The sequence below is a fragment of the Orycteropus afer genome, unplaced genomic scaffold (genome assembly GCF_000298275.1).
Source record: "Orycteropus afer afer isolate SDZICR_OR568_19922 unplaced genomic scaffold, OryAfe1.0 scaffold00765, whole genome shotgun sequence".
NCBI lineage: Eukaryota > Metazoa > Chordata > Mammalia > Tubulidentata > Orycteropodidae > Orycteropus > Orycteropus afer.
In genome coordinates, this window is record NW_006922352.1 from 75246 (window position 1) to 96068 (window position 20823).

A 20823-nucleotide genomic window follows, 5' to 3' on the forward strand; every position below is an offset into this window, starting at 1 on the left:
GTCCAGAAACTGGGCGGAGGTGGGGTGGGGTGCCCGTGTTAGAGACCCTCACCCCGCCGACCAGCCCAGCCGACGACCCCAAGGGTGGTTCAGGCCCGTCAGCCCTAAATACACATGATGACCCCTCGTGACCTCCCTGCGCCCGCGGGGAGCGCGCGCCGAGCTCGGGGACCCCAGGCTGCCAGGCGCACCGCGCGCGGCGGCTTCGTCTCCTTCACGGGTGGGGTGGGGGTCGGAGACTCTCAGTGGGTGGCACCCTCTCCCTAAGCAGCACCGTTCTGGAGACTAACCCGCAGACGGGGAAACTGAGGCTGAAGCGGGGCCCCTGCCCGTGGTCTGAGGGTCCAACCCGTGCGCTCGCGACCACCCCCCCAGCTTGGGTGGGGTGCATCCCGCCTCACCTGGAAATCACGGCAGGTAGGAGGAAGGACGACACCCAGCGGTTCCTCCGCCCTGCAGTGTGATCCTCTGCCCAAGGACCCCTGGCCTGGCCTTCCCTTTTAACCCTGAAGAGCCCGGAAGCTTCCCCACCCACCCTTCAGGGGCTCACCCCCTCGGTTTCCCTCTCCGTAATTACACCTAGGGTGGGGCTGGCACCCAACCTGGGTCTGGATTCCTGCCGTGGGAGGGGCCCGGGAATACAAGCTTCTTTCTCTTTGTGCTGTGTGCCAAACACCCTTCTGCAGCCAAATTCTGTGGGGTTCTCCCATCCCTGTGGCCCAAGAAACCTTCCCAGGTGGGAAGAGTGAGTAACAGGTCCTCAGAGGATGTGGGAGAGGTGCAGGTGGCGTTGGAGACAGGTGATGGAGAGAGGAAAGTAAATAAATAAACAGGGAACCGCATACCTCAAGTGACCAGGTAAGAAGCCGGATTGTCTGTCGAGGGGAAGGCTGAGAGGTGGGATGGACTGAAGGCCAAAGGAGAGACAGACTGGCTCCGAGACAAGGACGGAGGGAGACTGAGAGCCAAGGCCAGCCAGGCCGAGATGCACAGAAAGGAAAGAGGAAGAGGAAGAGACACAGACCCAGGGGACCCGACGTCTCAGGGTCAGTCCTCCAGGGGCACTGAGCCGTGGCTTTGTGTGTGGCCATCTCATGACCTGCCCGCCACCTGTGTGTCTATGGGTGACAGGCCCATGGCTTACAGGAGGCCAAAGAGGGGCACCTCAGCCAAGTCCCTCATTTCAGGTGAGAAGTGGGGGAGCTAGACAGGCTCATCCTGACAATCCAAACCCACTGCTGTTGAGTCAATTCTGACTCCTAGTGACACTGTAAGAGGAGAACTGCCCCATGGGGTCCCCAAGGCTGTCACTCTTTACGGAAGCCGACTGCCTCATCTTTCTCCCGTAGAGTGGCTGGTGGGTTTGAACCGCCGACCTTTTGGTTAACGGCACAAAGCTTTAACCACAGCACCACCAGAGCTCCTTCCCGACAACCATGGAACCACAAACCAAAACCAAACTCACTGCCGTTGAGTCAGATCCGACTCATAGCAAACCCTCCTCGGGCTTCCAAGGCAGTATCACTACGTAACTCAATTGCCCAACCTTCCTTCAGAGGAGTGGCTGGTGGGTTTGAACCACCAGCCTTTTGATTAGCAGCCCATGACTTTAACCACAGCACCACCACAACTCTTTTCCAACAACTACAGAACCAGGAGGCTTCCATTCCAGCTCTGGGCGGCCATTCCTCACGGCAGCCACCTCTCCCTGTGAGGTGAGCGGGCCATTGGGAAAGGTCCCGGGTTCTGGACTAGGTGTCGGACACCTTTCCCACTGAGAACTGACTCCCGACTTTGTACAGAGCAGTGCCGTCTAGTGGGAGACTCTGCAGTGGTGGGAATGTCCCATTTGTGCCATCTAAGTCACGCGTGGCTGGTGTGCACGTGAAGTGTGGCCAGTGTGAGTGAGGAGCTGAGGTTCCGATCTTGCTCGGTTTTAGTTTAGACAGCCACTTGTGGCGGAGGACTACCCTACCAGCCAACACAGAGCTAGTTGAGCTGCTATTCATCATGGAGGCTGGGAAAAAGAATACCTTTTTGTGAGGTCTTACTACGTGCGCACACTTACTATGTGCAACCAGAGCCTTGCACGCTTACGGATTTCACAGACAAGTAAAGTGAACTTTGCTTTATAAGAGCTCACCTAGCTTCAGATCTTTCCTCTTTGCTTACAGGTCGAGGGACCATGAACAGGGGATGTCATGTCCATACCCCACAGTACCGACCTTGTAGACTTTTGTAAGGACTAAATTAGTTGAGGGAGCTCTGGTAGCATAGTGCCTAAAGCACTTGACTGCTAACCAGAAGGCTGGCGGTTCAAACCCACCAGCCACTCCTCGGAAGGAAGATGGGGCAATCTACTTCCATAGTGATACTGCCTCGGAAACCCAAGGAGGGGTCGCTATGAGTCGGGTCCGACTTGATGGCACATAACAACGACAACAACAAATTAGTTGAAACATTTAAAACCTTTTAGACCAAGGTCGGGCACTAGTAACAGTATGAAATGTAAGTCCTCAATACATTCATTCATTGAACAAATGATTTTTGAGCCCTTGGTGTGTGCCAGGAACTGTCTTAAAAACCCACCCACTGCCATTGAGTCAATTCTGATTCATAGTGACCCTATTGTTGTTGTTGTTATGTACCGTTGAGTCAAACCCGCCTCATAGCGACCCCTCCTTGGGTTTCTGAGGCAGTATCACTACGGAAGTAGGATTGCCCAACCTTCCTTCCGAGGAGTGGCTGGTGGGTTTGAACCGCCAGCCGTCTGGTTAGCAGGCAAGTGTCTTAGCCCATAGGGTTTCCAAGACTGAACATTGACGTGGAAGGAGACTGTCTCATCTTTCTCCCATGGAGCAGCTGGTGGGTTTGAACCAATGACCTTTTGGTTAGCAGCCCAATGCTTTAAACACAGTGCCACCAGAGCTCCTGAGGAACTGTCTTAAGGTTTGGCATACAACAGTGAACAAAAGAAAACCAAACAGCTATTATCATTCCCACAGTCACAAGTTAGTACAAGCCAAGATTGGAATCCACGTCTTGCTGATTCCAAACCCCAAGTTGATCCCAATGTCATTCCCATCTTCAATCAAGGAGACCCAAAGAAAATACATAAAGGGTCCTGGTTTAGTGTTTAATTAGACCAGAATAAACGGAAAGATCACTTAGTAATAAGAGTGCTGAGCTGTGACAAGCTGGTCCTGGCTAATTGCTTTCCATGGTCTTCTTGATCCAGTCCACATATTTGCAGACCTTTGTGTAGACACCAGGCTTTTTGGTGACAGCGCATGGATCCTGGCCCCAGGAGATAATGCCTTGCAGAGAACCGTTACAAACAAGAGGTCCCCCAGAGTCACCCTGGGGATGAGGACAAAGAGGGCCAATCAGAGAAGAGGGGTAGCACCGGGCATGGTGTTGGGCAGAAGATGAGGTGGGGTTCAGACTGAAGATTGAGTTGGCAATGGTACTAGCTGGGTAGGAAGCTGGGGTTAGGGATGAGAATGGGGTGAAGTAAGAGCTGAAAATAAGTTTTGGGATGGTCAGGGTTGGAAATGGGTGTGGAAATGAGGATGGAGCTGGGGTGAGGATAAAGGTTGTGTTGAGGTTGGCTGTGGGGATTGGGGATGGAGTGGAATTTGGGGGCACAGTGCCTAAGGCACTTGACTGCTAACCAGAAGGCTGGCGGTTCAAACCCACCAGCCACTCCTCGGAAGGAAGGTTGGGCAATCTACTCCCATAGTGATACTGCCTCGGAAACCCAAGGAGGGGTCACTATGAGTCAGGTCTGACTTGACGGCACATAACAACAACAACAGGGGTAGGTGGGGTTGGGGTTGAGGATAAACTTGCAGGTGGACAGGAAGACGTCATTGAGATTAGAGATGGGGGTTAGCCACATGGTTGGAGACCCAGGCTCTGCACTCTGACCTGGCAGGAGTCCTTGCCCTCTTCTCGAACGCTGGCACACAACATGGTGTCGGTGATGTTACCAGGATAGGCCTCCTCACACTCCTTGTGCTCAATGATGGTGATGTTGGCACATCGCAAAGTGTGGGGTAGGTGCACTGTGAAAATGGTACAAGAAAGTGTGGGCACTGGAGTCCCTTTTCTTTGTAGTTGTAGCTCAATATTAAGGATTTGGAAAGACTCCCTTTCCCTCTTGCTTGTAGCCAACTCATCTTTCTGCTTCTAAAAACAGTAATTAATAATGCTATCAAATAAGGTCTTTATGCCAGGATACTCTGTCATCAATATCTCCGATCCAACCTTGAGAGGTAGGTGTGATTACTCATATTTTATAGAGAAGACAATCAAGGTTCAGAGAGGTGACATCACTTGCCTAAGGTCCCACAACTAGCAAGTTGTGGAGCTTGGATTGCACATCCTATCTGTCTGACTCCAAGGCTCAAACTTTTATCTCCACCCTCCTCAGCCCTTATTATACCACTCTTCCTTTCAAGGTATCCCACCAATGACACCCCCCTACATCACTACGATTCCCGAATCCTTCCAATCATGGCCCCCTCCCCATGTTCCCCTTTGGAGCCCCTACACTGGGGGCTGGATGTGGTGCCCCAGCCAGAAATGAGGCAGCGAGTGCCAGCGGTGACACAGTGTGATGACAGGGTGAGGGGTCGCACGGCCCGGGTGATGAGAGCTGGTGCTGCCATTTTCACCAACATGATATCATTGCGGTGGTCTTTGTTGGGGAGGCTGTTGTTGTATTCTGGGTGGGGGAAGGACTCGGTGGCTGTCCGAGTCTGCTCACAGCCATCCTCTCGCTGGAGGTTATGTTCGCCCAGGTGTACTATGTAGTGGCTGAGGTGGAAGAGATGACGGTCAGAGATGAAAAGGGAGGGAGACGTAGGAGATGAGGGAAGACACAGAGGGAGAGATGTGTGACACCTGTGAGGATGAAGGGATGCCACTCCACTTCCAACCTCACTCCCATCTCCCACCAAAGCCTCCATCCCAGACATATCCCCAACCCACTGCCCAACCCACTTCCAGTTCCAACAGCATCCCTTTTCCTCCAGCTTCGATCCCATCAATGCTAACGCTTATCCATCCATCCACGTCTTTCACCTTGACCTCCCCTCGCCCCATGCACATCTTCTCTATCCCTTCTCCCATCTCCTTCCACCTGTCCATCTCCAGCTCCCTCCCAGCCCCGCCCCAGCCCCCGCACCCACGGCTTGCGGCAGTGGGCAGCTGTCAGGAGCCATTGGGGAGCGATGAGCGTTGCCCCGCAGAGTAGTCTTGTCTTCTGGAATAGTGCCACCTGCCAGGGCTGGGAATGGGGGGCACATTCGTGTCCCTTGATGATCCTGGTCTCTCCCCCTACATGCCCTGGAGGGGGCAGGGGCAAAAGAGGGGACTCAGGCACGAGAGGAGGTAGGATGGGTGGACGCGAAGGAATAGGGGTGTTGAGAAGAGAGGGAGGGTGGGTGGTCTGGGTCCCAGCCCAGAGCCCCGCTGTGATGCATCGTACAGACGATGGGGCATTTAATGATTGAAATAGTTCCAAGCTGGTTGGTCAGTACACTACTGTCCTGTTGTTGTTGTTGTGATGTGCCATCGAGTCGGCCCCGACTCATAGCGACCCCTCCTTGGGTTTCTGATGCAGTATCACTACGGAAGTAGATTGCCATTGCCCAACCTTCCTTCCGAGGAGTGGCTAGTGGGTTTGAACCGCCAGCCTTCTGGTTTGCAGTCAAGTGCCTTAGGCACTGCACCACCAGAGCTCCTACCTTCACAGAAGCAAAGCCCAAACCAAACCCAGTGCCTGGAGGGGATTCTGACCCACAGCGCCCCTAGAGGACAGAGTGGAACTGCACCACAGGGTCTCCAAGGCTGTCAGTCTTGATGGGAGCAAAGCCCAAACCACACCCACTGGAAGCAAAGCCCAAACCAAAGTCACTGCCATTGACTTGACTTGACTCCTAGTGACCCCTCCTTGGGTTTCCGAGGCAGTATGACTACAGAAGTAGAATTGCCCAACCTTCCTTCCGAGGAGTGGCTAGTGGGTTTGAACCGCCAGCCTTCTGGTTAGCAGTCAAGTGCCTTAGGCACTGCACCACCAGAGCTCCTAAGCACTGTCCTAGCACTATGCAACTGTTCCCACCCCACCCCAGGTGCCCTCTCCCTCCAGGACCTGCCCGACCTCTCCTCAATCTAGCATCTAAAGGACTTGCACATGGAACAGCACCAAACAGCTGCAGAACCGCATGGGCCCTCTCTGTTCAGATGCTCTGTGGACGGTTCTATGTTTTGAGCATCGCCCTGTCAGTGCCCAGGCAGAGAGGGTTGAGGATCGACCCTAGAGACTTGAAGGGGAAGTGCCTGCCCTTCCGCGCCCCTCACCGTACCTGTCACCAGAACAAGCGTGATTAATTGCAGAATCGTCATGGCCTGGAGCTGCAGCCGGGGTAGGGCAGGCCCCAGGTTCTTCTGGGAACAGGGAAGGACAGAGGCAAAGCCACTTTACCAGGAGACTGGGGGCCTGCTCCGAACCCTTTTCTCTCCCTCACCCGCTCCAGCCCCCTGCTTCCCCCAGGGAGAAATCTTAGGGCTTGGGGCGAGGGGGTCCCCTGGTTCTCACGGCACTCCAACCTCCAAACCCTTGAACTAAGTCTGGTATGGAGAGCGGCCTTGGAAGGGGTCTGATGCTGGCTAGAAGCTTGCGGTATGCCAAGGAGGGTGAGGAAGCTGTTGGGAGAGGCGCTGTTTGGGGCAAGCGATGGGCTGGCCCCGTTTTAAGTCAGTCAAGGGATGTCTGTCCCTGGTGCATTTTGGAGAACGATCTCCTTCCTGGCCACCTGAGACGGGGCCCAGGGTCTGGGAGAGGAGCAATAAGGACCTGAATCCATCCGGCGGTCCTGCCCCATGTTCCTTGACCCAAAGGCAGGGTGACATGGGCCCTTTGAGGTCTGCCAAGGAAGGGTGCAGAAGGGGCTCACCCTGGGACAACGTCCTGACCCCCCACCTTGCTGAACCCCTTTTCCTTTGAGGCATGGCTGGGCGGGGCTGGCCAGGGGAGGGCCAGCGGGGCTGGGGGTGGAGGGCTGGGCTCTGCTTCCACCAAACCTGGGGTCAGAGGTCTTTCGAGGTTGGGGGAGCTGGGGCAGGGTGAGAGGCGCAGAGACAGACAGAGACCCCCTCACCCAGGCCGAGAAGGAAGGTGCGAGGGAGGGAGGCAGGGGCGCGGAGGCAGGGGCCAGGCGCCCCGGGGCGCCCAGGCGCCTGGAGGGGGTCAGGGCACGGTTTCCTTCCCCTTCGCTCCGGGACTCACGGGCGGGCTCGGCTCGGGGTCCGGGGGCCCGGCGGCGGCGGCGGCAGCAGGCTGGGTCGGAGCGCCAGGCACAGGCGCCGGGCGGCCCCGGGCAGGGCCCTGGGATGACGGGGCCTCCTAGCTCCGCCTTATCGGCCGGCCCAGGACCTGGGAGGTGCCGCCGGCGCCGTGTCCCCTCCTCCCCTCTCTGCTTTTCTGGCTGTCTTCGCGTCTGTCTGTCTGTCCATTCTTCGGGGTCCTTCCGGTCTCTCTCTTTACCTGCCACTTTCTAACCCGATCTCTGCGTGTCTCTCAGTTTTTCTTCCTGTCCGTATTTCTGTCTCTTTTGTGCCCCTGTATCATTCTTCATGTCACCCTTTGTCTGTTTTCTTTCTGATTCTTTTTTTTTTTCCGTCTTTAATTCTCCCCCACTTCCCCCCCATTCCTCTCTCTCTCTACCTAGTCTGCATGTCTGTCCTCTTCCCCATACCTCTTCCGCCCCATCTCCCAGCCAAGGTGGACCTCTGGCCTCCTCAGGGGGAACCTCTCCCCTTTCTCTATTCCAAGGAAGGGGGAAAACTGGGGCATCTCAGAGGTGGGGCAGGACCGGAGGGTGGGGGAGGCAGGTCGGGGCCTGTGGGAGTCTTGGGCCAGGAAAAGTCAATTAACCCTTTGCAGGCAGCCTAATCCCCAAGACGGCTCCGGGGCTGTGCTTCTCCTCTGACCCTTCCTCCTGCCGCCCTGGCCCAGCCCCCAGGCCCCCCGATCGCCCAGCGTCCGAATACAGCTGCTGTGTCCACTTACTCTCTGTGTGACCTCGGCAAGATGGCTCCTCAGTCTCCCAGCCACCTCAGCCGGCTCATCAGTAGACGTGCGGTTCCCTACTTCTCCCAGTTTGTTTATCAGATGTCCTCCTCTATTCCTCGCCTCTCCCCCTACCAGGTGTGGAACAAGGCGGGGTACGCCCGGGTGCTGCTAGCTCTTCCTCTTCCTACCTGTGTGACGTGGGACCTAGAACTCCACCTCTGTGAGGTTCAGTTTCTTCACCTGCGAAATGGGGGTGGCAGCCCTGCCTCGTGGGGTTGGGATGAGGACTCTAGGAGATTCCACATAAAGAGAACCCAGCACAGTAGGCACTCAGCAAATGTCCCTGTCCCCACTGGGAGCGTGCCTCACTCCTCCCCGTCTCGACTAGTGCTGGTGAAGAATACTGAGTACACCACGGACTTGCCAGAGGAATGAACACGTCTGTCTTGGAAGAAGTACAGCCAGAGTGTTCCTTGGAAGCTGGGGATAGAGCGATTTTGTTTCATGTACTTTAGAGATGTGATCCCTGGAGAAGGGCATTGTGCTTGGTAAAACAGAGGGTCAGGGCAAAAGAGGAAGACCCTTAATCAGATGGACTGACAGCGTTGCTGCAACAACGGACGGGCTCAAACACAGCAATGGTAGTGAGGAAGCACGGGACCAGGCAGAGTTTGGCTCTGTTGTACCTAGGGTGTCTATGAGTTGGCGCTGTCTTGATGTCACCTGACAACAACAATTCCACTTTGGCGGATGTGGGGAGAAGATGTTTTCTTTCCACATTGTCTTTTGTCCGGGGAGAGCTGGTGGAGACCCAATCGAGAAGGTGAGCAGGACCTCTCTTGCTTTCCAAGACTACGCCCCATCCATCATCATCACAGACATATTAAAACAAACCCACATTCGACATGAAACACAAAGTATATTCAACTACCAGCCCCACTACCACTGAAATGATTCTGACTCATAGTAATCCTATAGAACAGAGTAGAAATGCCCCATAGGGTTGCCAAGGTCGTAAACTTTTATGGACGCCGACTGACACATCTTTGTCCTGCTGGTGGGTTCAAACCGCTGATCTTTTGGTTAGCAGCCAAGTGCTTTAACCACGGTGCCACCAGGGCTCTCTCGTTCAACTGCGAAAGAGTTGGATTGCAGTTGGCTAGTTGAAAGAATGTTACATTTAATAGGCATTTAATTAAATGGTCATGAATTATGATTTTGGAGTTTTCATTTTGTGGTTTAGGAGACAATCCTTGTTTTTCCCCTTTCAGGTTTTTCATGAGTCCTTGAAACCCCTCTTGACTCTAGACCCAGTTCTTGACAAGCTGCCTAGGAAAAAAAATGATTGATTTTATTATCATAGGTAACTTTTTTTTAATTTCATTCCTGTGTGACTCTGGGGGAAAATTCTTATCTCTGGTCTCTATTTTCACACCTGTAAGTAGGGGAATCCATGAACCTTCCATACAGTGGCAACCAGTATGTTATGTTGTTGTTATTTGCCGTCGAGTCGCCCCCGACTCATAGCGACCCCTCCTTGGGTTTCCGAGGCGATATCACTACGGAAGTAGGATTGCCCAACCTTCCTTCCGAGGAGTGGCTGGTGGGTTTGAACCGCCAGCCTTCTGGTTAGCAGTCAAGTGCCTTAGGCACTATGCTACCAGAGCTCCTGGCAACCAGTATGGGGACATCAAAAAGATTGACATTACCCCTCTTCCAGTTATATTTATTCCACATAGTCACCCTCCTCCCAAACATGGCTCTTGGAAGGGCTGACTGAAGTTGGAGTTCCAGGAAGAAGGTTCTCACACTGAGAAGTGTGGGTGCTGTGGGTAATGATAAAGGAGGTGCTGGTACTCTGAGGGTCAGAGTGGCCCCCCAAGCTGTGTGGATGTGGAAGAAGCAGGTCAGTTGTTCCTTATGACGCTGTGAATCCAGTCCACATATCTGCAAATCCTGGTGTAGACTCCTGGAATGCCTGCTTGCCCGCAAGGCCCCACGGACCCCCAGGACACCAGACCCTGAAGGACTCCGCCACATACCAGGGGGCCCCCGGAGTCACCCTGTAGGGAAGAAGGAGAAGAAGCGCTTTCTGAATCTAAGAGAAATTCTCTTTTCATTTTCCTATCCTCAGCACCTCCAACCCGTTCGTGAGCCATGAAGACAGTGACTCAATTCAGACAGATCCTCTGAAGACAGCGGCAGGGATCCTGACCAATAGAGAAGAAAGTAGCATCTGTATGAGCCAATCCCAACGAATGAGAGGGGGAGGGACTCCATAGGGCGGAGGACAGTCTTCAGGGCAATGGCTGGACCTCTGCCCAATGAGAGAAGAGAACTCTATCTCTAATGACCAGCCCAGAGAAGGAGGGTGGGACTCCATCAAAAGAGTCTCTTAAGGACAGACAATAGGTGGAGCCTTGGCCAATGAGAGAAGAGAACATTATCTCCAATGACCAATCCCAAGGAAGGAAGGTGAGACTGTGAAAATCAAAACGCACTGCTGTCACGATTCCCAGTCCTGGTTACCCGATAGGACAGAGTAGAACTGCCCCATAGAGTTTCCAAGGCTGTAAATCTTTATGGAAGCAGACTTCCCCATGTTTTCCCAAGGAGCAGCTGGTTGGTGGGCTAGAACTGCTAACTTTTCGGTTCACAGCCAAATGCTTTAACCATTCCCGCCACCAGAGCTCTTTGAAACTCTATGAAGGGCAGGGGGTTATTATAAGAACAATGGCTGCAGTCCTGGCCAATGAGGGAAGAGAACAGTATCACCAGTGACCAATCCCAGGGAAGGACAGAAGGTTTTCTGAAGGACATTGGCTAGGCCCTAGCCAATGAGTGCAGAGATTATATTCAATGAGCATCTTAAAGGATAGCGGGCTTTCTCTGGGGTCCTGGCCAGTGAGATGGGGCAGCCTCCTCTCTGAAGGACCCAAGAGGGCAAGAATGCAGAATTAGAGAGTGGGATGGTCCCTCGCTCCCTTTCTTGTCTTCATCCCTGCGCTGGACTAGCACCAAGTGGAGAACTGTACACGGAAGTCTCACAGTCCCTGGTTCCCAGCCTGAATTCCAAGCCCTGGCTAACTCTGCACCGGAACTCCCCTCTTTGTGGCCACTCCCATCTTTCCTTCTCTGCCCCCTACCTCTCTCTGCGCTCTCTGCCCACTTCTCCCCTGCCCTCTCTTCTATTTCCTGGTTCTTCCTCAGTTCTCTGCTTCTCTCCTTCCCCTTCTGACCCCATCTCTCCCCGGCTCTCCATTCCGTTTCTCCAGCTCCTTCTCCTCTGTGTCCCATCCCCTCTCTCCCCCTCCTCTCTGTCCCCCGCTTCCTCCCTTCCTTCCTCTCTATGTCCACACACCTGGCAGGCGTCCTCCCCGGGGGTGCCTCCTGCACACACCATGTTGTCTGTGATTCTTCCAGGGAACATGGCCCGGCAGGTGGCATCAGAGACGATGGTCAGGTTGAGGCACTGGAGCCGGTCCGGGAACGGGTCTGGGGGTGGAAGGTGAGTGCGGCAGGGTGTCCCAAAGTTCTCCATGTTAGGGCCACATCCCTGCTCACAAGGAACCCCAAGACCTCCAGCTCCAAGTCGATCCCACTAGCCTCCTAGTGATCTCCAGGCCACAAACCTAAAACCTCTAAATTTCATGACTTGAGTTCATAGTGACTTTTGACCCCAACTCAGTAGCCCGGTCACCCTGACTTTTGACCTCTGACTGTAAATGCCGGGACTCAAAACCTACCTGTCCTCCAGTCTCAGATACAAGGAACCCAGACTGGTCTTCCCATCTAGTCCAAGATTCTGTGGCCTCTGACCTTCAATCTCATTCGCCTTCCATCCCAACTGAAAGCACCATCTTCTCTGTCTCCTGATGCCATGTTCCTCACCTTCACCTCCAACCTCAGTTCAGTATCCTCATTGTCCCCAACTCCACAGTGACCTCTGATCCTCGTTTATTTAATGCCAGACACTATGACCCCTAATCTCTGGTCCCAGACCACAGACCTCATGACTTCCAACCCCAGACATGCCCTCCTTGATTGAATCTCAATTTCCATCCTCAGATTGTGACCAAATAGCAGTGCAACGTCTGAATCCCATGAGCATAACTCTAATGACCTCAGACCCCAGAGCCCCATGGTTCCTTCTGGACTTCCCTCCATTATAAATACCCCTTACCCCAATCTGGTGACATCACTCTGACCTTATGACATCCACGACCCCTGACTTCATACCCTATCCCTTAACCACGTTGACTCTCAAGACTCACTTGACCCACCCGGTCTATCATCTTTGATGTTTGCCCCACCCCTTGACCCTTCACCTGCCCTTCCTTTGAGATATCATGATCCTTGACCTCTTACTTTACAACCAAAATGTTGCCCCCTGCTCCCAGGTCTCACTTACTCGTTGGCTGGTTGGTGGTGCCCCAGCCCGAGATGTGGCACTCAGTGCCAGCGGTTGCACAACTTCTGGGCAGAGGCAGGGTCTGGACGCCGCGGGTCAGGCGGATGGGCATGCCCAGCCGCAGAAGTCGTAGGTCGTGGTCATGATTCTTCGTGGCTCCTTGGTAGCTGGGGTGGGTCACCGAGAAGCCGCTGCGTCGGATCTGCTCTGTCCAGTCCAGCCGACTCAGGCTGTGTTCCCCAAGGCGCACCCAGTACCTGCTGAAGGGTCATAGCGGGTGAACAGGCACCCAGGCACCCACACACCCAGACCCTGCTGGCCATCTCTGCATCCTTCCTTCACCATCACTGTCCTGTTCCTCTCTCTTTCTCTCTCTAAGTGTCCTTCCGTCTTGCAGTCTGTCTCTGCCTTTCCATGTAGGGTGTTTACCCCTTTTCTCCTCCCATATCTTGATCCCCGTGCACCCATGTGTCTTTCTGATTCTGCTGCGAGTGCCCTGAGGGTAGGGACACCTGTCTTACTTGTTCCTTGCTGAATTCCCAGAACCTAGAGGATGGTCTGGCACAGAGGACGTGTAAACATGGTTGAATGAATGAACAGGTGAGTAATGAATGAGTTCTCTTTGTTCCCGTCCCCAAGTCTCTCTGTTTCCATGTGTCTGAGCTTCCTTTTCGCGAAACACCCAGAGCACAGACTTGGAAAGCGTTTACAGATGGGACCATTGAGGCCCAGAGAGGTGCCAGACTTAAGTCTTTGAGGTTGCACAGAGAATTTGAGTCAGATACGGGTCCATGGTCCAGACAGGGTCAGGGACTGTCTGGGGCTGGTGACAGATGCCATTTAAGAAAGAAATAAGGTGTGAGGGAATGGGAGAAGAAGGGTGGGAAGATCCCAAGACCTTTCCCTCCCCTCTCCTCCATTTAATCCTACTCCACCCTTGGCTACGGTTGAGGAAGTTCTAGTTCTTGGCTAACCTCACGCTCTTTTGCTTCAGAACCAGCTCCTCATCCTTTGGCATGCCCCTTCCCTGAGCCTTTCATTCCAGCAATCTCCTCCAAAGACCGTCCTTTGACCCATCCCAGAAGGGACTCAGAGTAGGCTTACCTGCCCCTGCAGTGAGCAGCTGTGAGGACCCACCTGCGGTCAACGAGAACCCCCCCACATCGCAGTCTGGTGCCATCAAACAGCCCCACCTGCCAAGGCTGTGAGTTAGGGACACACTCAGTACCATTGTAGATCTTTTCTGTGGTCTCCTGGCTGAGCCCTGGGGACAGGCCAGAAAGATGGGGTCAGAGACACAGAGACCGTAGAGCTGATGTGGGGAAAGAGATACCGAGATCAAGAAAGACACAGACAGGGGAAACAGGCAAGAAGTTGGGGGACCAAGATCCAGTGATGTGCAGAACAAGACAGAACAAAACACCAAACAGAGGCAGAGTGACCCCCCTCCCCTCCTGAGGCCAGAGCTGAGGGAGGGGCGATGGAGGTCACCTTTGGGACCAAGCCTCAGTGCCCTGGGGTAAACTCACCGATAAGACACAGAAGCAGAAAGATGCTGAACCCCATGGTGGGGCCACCCCTAAGGTCTGGAGAGATGATGGGGCTTCTCAGAACATGCCTCCCCTTTCCACCCCCCTCCCCCTTTTCCCCATCCCTCCCACCTGTACCCAGTCTTCTTCCTTTGCAAGGAAACCCATCCTCTCCCCCTCCCTCACTCCCAAGAGTCACCCACTTCTTGGGGCCTGTCTGCCTGTCCCTTCTCACCTTGTCTCTATGTCTGCCGTATCTCCTTTGTGGGTGTTAAAATTTCTGCTGTCTGCCTGTCAGTCTGTCAGCCTGTCTGCTATCTTTTTGTACACCTACCTTCTTGTCCTTTCATCTGCTGGTCACCTGGTCTGCCAACTCCCCCACTGTCCACCTGTCTCAGCTGCCTGTCATCACTGCCCCACTACCTCTTCCTTCTGTCTAGTCTGCCCCAAACTGGACGGCGGCCAAGCTTTGAACTCTCTTGGTCTCAGCCCGTTGGATTTCCTGGTTGAGGGAAGGGGACAAAGAAGAGGAGGGTGGGGCGGGTGTCCTCTAATCTTAGAAGCCTTCTGTGGCTAATGACACTTAATTGAGTTTTTACAGCTCAGCAGAGGGGGGAGGGAGGAACGGAGGGGCCCGGCGGGGGTTTAGGAGGGAAGGCTGCACCCTCTTTTCTCTTTCCTCCTCACTAAACCTCTGGACTGATGATGACTCAGAATGACAGAGGAGCTGGGTTCTAATCCCGCTGCAGTGACGAAGCCAGGGAGGCTGCAGAGCTGGGGCGCCTGGGGCCTGATCCCGTGGAGGGAGGTCAGGAAACACAGGCTGAGAACGAGGGAGAGGACTTGGGAGTGGAGTGAGAGGCAGGAAATGGGGGGAGTGAGGAAGAAAGAGAGAGGGAGAGAGGCCATGGAGGGACAGAAGCCATCTCCCAGCTGGCTTCTGTGGAGGTATAACTCTGATGGAGTCTTTGAAATGCTGAGAGGAGGAGCCCTTCTCTTCCCTGTTTCAAGCAGCACCAAAAACCCAACCCAACCCAGGTTGATTCTGACTCGCGGCGACCCTGGGTCAAGGAACAGAGCTTCTTCACAGCATTTTCTTGGCCGTGGTCTATACACGGCAGATTTCCAGGCCTCTCTTCCGTGTTGCTACTGGGTGAGTTTGAACCACTAACCTTTAGGTTCCCAGTTTGTGCCACTCAGGGACTTGATGAGTGGCTCTCTCTTTTGACCCACAGGCTGCCCGTGTTGTGCCTTCTGGATAAAGCCAAAGCCCCACCTCCCCCCAACCCCCCCCCTGCCGCCGCCACCTTTTCTTTTAAATTCCTTATTGTGATTTGGGTCAAAGTGTACAGAGCAAATTCATTTTCCCTACATAGCAATTCATACACATTTTGTCTCATGACTTTGACTGCAGTTACCCACAAGGGAACAGCTCTCTGACCACTTCCTCCCGATAGTTACCTCTTCCCTGTGTCCATGTCTCCATGCACTCCTGCCCCCTGAGCTGTCTCCCTGTGCACACACAGCCCTTCCATTCTCCTGTGATTGATCTCTCCAAGGAGTGTATCTACCTAATATAAGTGGTCACATATTATTGAACAATATGTACAAACTTCCAACCAAACTAGTGCCATGGAGTCAATTCTAACTCCTGGTAACCCCTAGAAGGAGCTCTGGTGGTGCAGTGCCTAAGGCACTTGACTGCTAACCAGAAGGCCGGCGGTTCAAACCCACCAGCCACTCCTCAGAAGGAAGGTTGGGCAATCTACTTCCGTAGCGATACTGCCTCCGAAACCCAAGGAGGGGTTACTATGAGTGGGTCTGACTCTACAGCACATAACAACAACAACAACAATAATCCCTATTGGGTTTCCAAGGTTGTAGATCCTTGTCTATTGTTTATAAAGCCAACCCCTTTATTTTGCAGTTGGAATGGTGCCCAGAGAGGAGAAGAACTGGTTGGTGGTTTGTAGCTACACAGTTCCTACTTTCAGAGAAATCCTGGAGCTTTGAACACCTCTTGCCACCTCCTCCAGGCAGCCCCCCGAGGTCACATGTCTGAGTGCCTCAAGTCTTTCCTTTCTGAGATTATAATAAGCTCATGGTGAAGCCCATTCCCCAGAAAGAACCCAGCCACCCCAACCTATGGGTGAAGGTATGGCACATGGAGACCTTCATCTCTGTGGAAACAGGCACAGTGAGATGAAACCACCTGCCCAAAGTCACCCATCTGGTGAGGAGCAGAACCAGGATTTGAACCAGGCAGGCTGGCTCCAGAACCTATATTCATAATCATTCCCCAAACATATGAATGAATACGCAAATGACTAAATGAGTTAATGTGTGTGTGTGAATAAATGAAGGCATGAATCCCCCTACAGAGTCAAAAAGATGAGATGGCTTTTAGACTACCTGAACCACCTACCCTGAGACCAGAAGAAGCAGATGGTACCCAGCTGCCATAGCTGACTATTTGGACCAGGAACACAATAGTTGGTCTCAGAGTGGGATAAAATGGTAGAACAACTCAAAGAAAAAAAGAAGAAGAAGAGAGCAGACTTACTGCACCAGTAGAGACTAGAGGAACCCCCAAGATAATTGCCCTGAGATGCTTTTTAAGCTTTGAACCGAGACCACTCCCACAGGTCACCTTTCAGCTAAGTAACAGAACGGATCATAAAATAAACAGTATCACCCATGAAGACTTTGCTTTTTTTTTTTTTTTTTAAATCATCTATATGAGACTAAATGACCAACACTTACCTTGAAGCAAATATGTGAAGGGCAAGGGTGGGCAGGGAAGCTAGATTCATGAAAACAGAACAACTAGAAGGAAAATAATGAGAATGTTGACCCAACAGGGAAAACGTAACCAATATTACTGAACAATATGTACAAACTCCCAACCAAACTCACTGCCATAGAGTCCCAACTCCTAGCAACTCCTATTGGGTTTCCAAGGTTGTAAATCATTACAGAAGCAGACCACCTCGTCTATCTTCCATGGAGAAGCTGGTGGGTTCAAACTGCTGAACTTCTGGTTAGCAGCACTACACCACCAGAGTGCCTTGAATAATATGTATAGAAATCATTAAATGGGAACCTGCTTATTTGCTGTGTAAACTTTCACCAAAAAAATACAGTAAAATAGTTAAAGAAAAAAATAATAATAAAAGGTGACTTTGGGAATCATGAAAAGAATTCTGATGGTGTAGTGCCTAAGGCACTTGACTGCTAACCATAAGTTTGACGGTTCAAACCCACCAGCCACTCCTTGGGAGGAAGGAAGACAGGGTAATCTACCTCCTTAAACATTTATTGCCTTGGAAACCCAATGAGGGTCACTATGAGTTGGAACTGACTTGATGGCAGTGAGGCTGGGTTTTTTTTTTTTTTGGAACCATACAGATGTGGGCTGCTGTGACCTGTCTCCTGTCATGGGCTCGAGCTTTTCTCCTGACTTTTGCCAACTTTAAAAATGGGGTTGGGAGAGGCTAACGTCTGCACACTGCTTGCTCTCAGGAACACCAAAGAAAGCAGCAAAGCACTGACTGGTGTATCGGGTACGTAAGTCTACACATTACCAATATGGCTCTTATCCGTGTATTCCTCTCTAAAGAAGGGATTTCCCACGTGGGCTTAGATGACAGAATCTTCCTGGATGTGAAGAAATATCAATTACAGACATTGTTCCTCATCCCCGCTTTCTCTGTCCTTTCAAATCTCTCTTCCTCTGGCTCATTATATTATCTGTCTTATTCATTCACTTACTCATTCATCCACTCACCAAACACTTCCTGAGATGCCCTAGGTGCCTGCCTTGGGACCATGCTTGGACCATTGACTTTAATCAGGGGCTGCCCCACGTCCCCTCCAATTGCAGCCCTGCGTCCCCGCAGTCCTTCCCAAAGTCACGTCTCCACGGGGCTCTCCTGGCTGATTCCTTCTCCTCCTTTCTCTCTCCAGTCCATGGGGTGGCCGTTGCCCACACTCTGTGGTCACAGTCTTGTTTGGGTCTCCAAACACTTCCATGTTGCCCAAGCCAATGGCCACCTCTCGGTCTTCATCTTACTCAGCTTCTCGGTTGCATTGGACACGGCCACCACTCCTCCTTGAAACACACTCCTCTCCCAGCTCCCGGGGCACCATGCTTTTCTGGTTGCCTTCCTGCTTCCTTGTCCCTCCTTCATGAATAGGTCTTCCTTTCACAATCAATCTCTTAAAAAACAAGGGTGTTCCCAGAGCCGCATTCCACCCCTTCGTTGCCCTCACTCCACAAGTTCTTCCTGAGTGAGTTCATACACCGGGACAGGTTCACCTGTTCTCCAGGGCAGAATGGCTCTTAATGGCTCCATCTCTTCAGGCCAGGTCCCTCTCCCTGGGCACCCAACAGTCTCCTGTAGAACCCCCAATGAGTCCTCTCTCCTTCCCCACAAACCCATTCCCAGATGTGAGGGTGGGCAACAGGGCAGGAAGGAGGGGGTGTGAGGCTTCAAGGTTGTCAGCAGTCAAACATCAAAAATAGATTTTTCCACAATGTGAATGAACCTAGAAAACATGACACGGAATGAAACATGTCACTCACAAAAGGACAAACGCTGTGTGATCTCACTTGTGTGAAATTCTGAGTCATTGTAGGAGCACGTGGAACTCTGCATAGGAGTTCCAAGGGGAGCTCTGGTGGCTCAGTGGATCAGGCATTTGGCTGCTAACTGGAAGGTCAGTGGTTCAAACCCACCAGCTGCTTCGTGGAAGGAAGATGGAGTGATCTACTTCCGTAAAGATTTACAGTCTCGGAAACCCAATAGGGGTTGCAATGAGTTGGAATCGACTTGATGGCAGTGAATTTGGTTTATAGTTTTTTGGAGTCTTTATAGAAGCAGATTGCCACATCTTTCTGCCATGGAGTGGCTGGATGGTTTGAACTACTGATCTTTTGGTTAGCTGCTGTGTGCTTAACCATTGTGCTGGGAGTGCTCTTTCATCTATGCCCACGATAGGATACTTTAAGGTGATGGAGACTGTGGGGGTAATTTAGGCAACACAATAGTTCTGATGGTGACGTCCCCTATTTCATGTTCAGGGGTCTCCCCCAAGGTCTCTGCATAGTGCAAAGAGCTGGCCCTCAGCCACTAACCTAAAGGGTGGTGGTTCAAACTCACCCACCAGCACCTGAGATGAAAGGCCTGGTGGTCTTCTGTAAAGATTACACTCAAGCAAACCCTACGGAGTGGTTTCACTGTGTAATTCATGAGCTCACCATGAGTCGAGATCATCTGAATGACAACAGGGTTTCCTCTATTTGTGGGTTTTGGTTTTGGCTTCAGCTTAGAACTTCTAAGAGAAGCTCTCATGGTGCAGTGGTTAAGTGCTCGGCTGCTAATCAAATGGTCAGCAGTTCAAATCCACCAGCGGCTCTGTGGGAGAAAGATGTGTCAGTCTGCTTCCATAGATGACAGCTTTAGAAACCCTATGGAGCAGTTCTACTCTGTCCTGTAAGTTCACTATGAGTTGGAATCAACTTGACTGCAGTGGTGGGCTTTTTAAGATTCGAAGAATACTTTGTTTAAATTCAGTGATTATCAAGTTTGACTATAATTTGGCTCAGTATTGATTGAGAAGTGCCCTTACACTTCTGCAAAATCATGCATTTCAGCAGAAGATAAAATTAGCTCAGCCTGTGTTGCAAGAATGCACAAGTCAATCACTGCTCTTTGATATTGTTGTTTTATAAGGTTTTGTTTTTTATTTTAGTAAAAATGGGATTTCCAATAGGTTGAGTCATGAATTTCTGTTTCAGCTTTCTATTCCTTTTCCTTGCATCCAGTTGAGTGTGTGTGTGTGGTGATTGACTGGATTTTGGGGTGAGGAGAGGGGCATCTTCTATGTTCTGCCCCTATTTATAAGTTTCTTCCTCCGCAGGAGAAAGTGTCAAATCACCATCCTCATGGATAGGGGTCTCATTCATGGCAATGATGGATCGATTGATAAGCACCTCAAGTTTAAGTTGGGTTTAAATTAATCATAGGTCTGTGCCTTGGAATTGCCCTATAACCCTGAGGATTAGGATCTGTGTGTGACAGAGGTGTGGGCAGCAGCAGTGTCATGGGCTGGTTTCTTTGGAGAAGAAAAATGAGAGAGAGAGAGAATGAGGTTTATTTCAAGGAAATGGCTCACAGAAGTGGAGGATGGTAAATCCCAAATCTGAATCTGTGGGTCAGTTGTCAGCTGGAGACTTCTCCAGACGCTCATGGTTGCAGGGGCTGACAAACCCAAGATCAGCAGGTCAGACGGCAGGCTGCTGGCTCACAGGGCTGCAGGAGCTGGTGAATCCCAAAATCTGCAGATCTGATGGCAGGTTGCTGGCTCACATCCCAAGAACTACAGACGAGAGCATGATGACTTGGATGGAGAACTGAGAGTGGGAGCATTTGCCAGAACATCCATTTATATAGTGGATGTAGGCCACACCCCCAAGGAAACACCTCTTTCAACTGATTGGCTGCTAACATCAGATCACAAAATGGAGGATGATTACATCATATCATCTGCCAAATCACCGAGAATCATGGCCCAACCAAGTAGATACACAACCTTAACCATCACAAACAGCGGGCATTTTGAAGCACTTACTGATGAAGATCCAAGACTACAACCGTTAGTATGAACTATGCCTGGATGTGAAGAAAATCCTCACAATTGGACTGACCAACAACATCATGATAGATGGAGAAAAAACTAACGTTGTCGATCTCAACCCTCCCACAAGCTGTCGGCTTCTCTTAATCTTAACACTTAACCTC

At 52.0% G+C, this 20823-nt stretch overlaps 1 protein-coding gene across 1 annotated transcript; it reads right to left on the reverse strand.

The window, feature by feature from the left end:
* Positions 1–3207: 3207 nt before the first annotated feature.
* Positions 3208–14057, reverse strand: LOC103211613 (transmembrane protease serine 9). Its single transcript, XM_042783242.1, has 11 exons — positions 14021–14057; positions 13596–13755; positions 12492–12751; positions 11442–11575; positions 10006–10143; positions 7167–7421; positions 6372–6453; positions 5196–5352; positions 4556–4821; positions 3931–4067; positions 3208–3360 (listed from the first exon to the last, which is right to left on the reverse strand). The coding sequence occupies exons 1-11, from the start codon at positions 14055–14057 to the stop codon at positions 3208–3210; spliced, it is 1779 nt and encodes a 592-aa protein (XP_042639176.1).
* Positions 14058–20823: the final 6766 nt, after the last annotated feature.

What these genes read in the sequence shown, in the direction of transcription:
- LOC103211613 (XM_042783242.1), bottom strand. Translation starts at nt 14,057, where the DNA reads ATGGGGTTCAGCATCTTTCTGCTTCTGTGTCTTATCG. An exon ending in CACCTTCCTTCTCGGCCTGG is followed by an intron (nt 6,454 to 7,166) that starts GTGAGGGGGTCT and finishes CCCTGTTCCCAG; the next exon opens with AAGAACCTGGGGCCTGCCCT. An exon ending in GCTGCCCACTGCCGCAAGCC is followed by an intron (nt 4,822 to 5,195) that starts GTGGGTGCGGGG and finishes CTTCCACCTCAG; the next exon opens with CCACTACATAGTACACCTGG.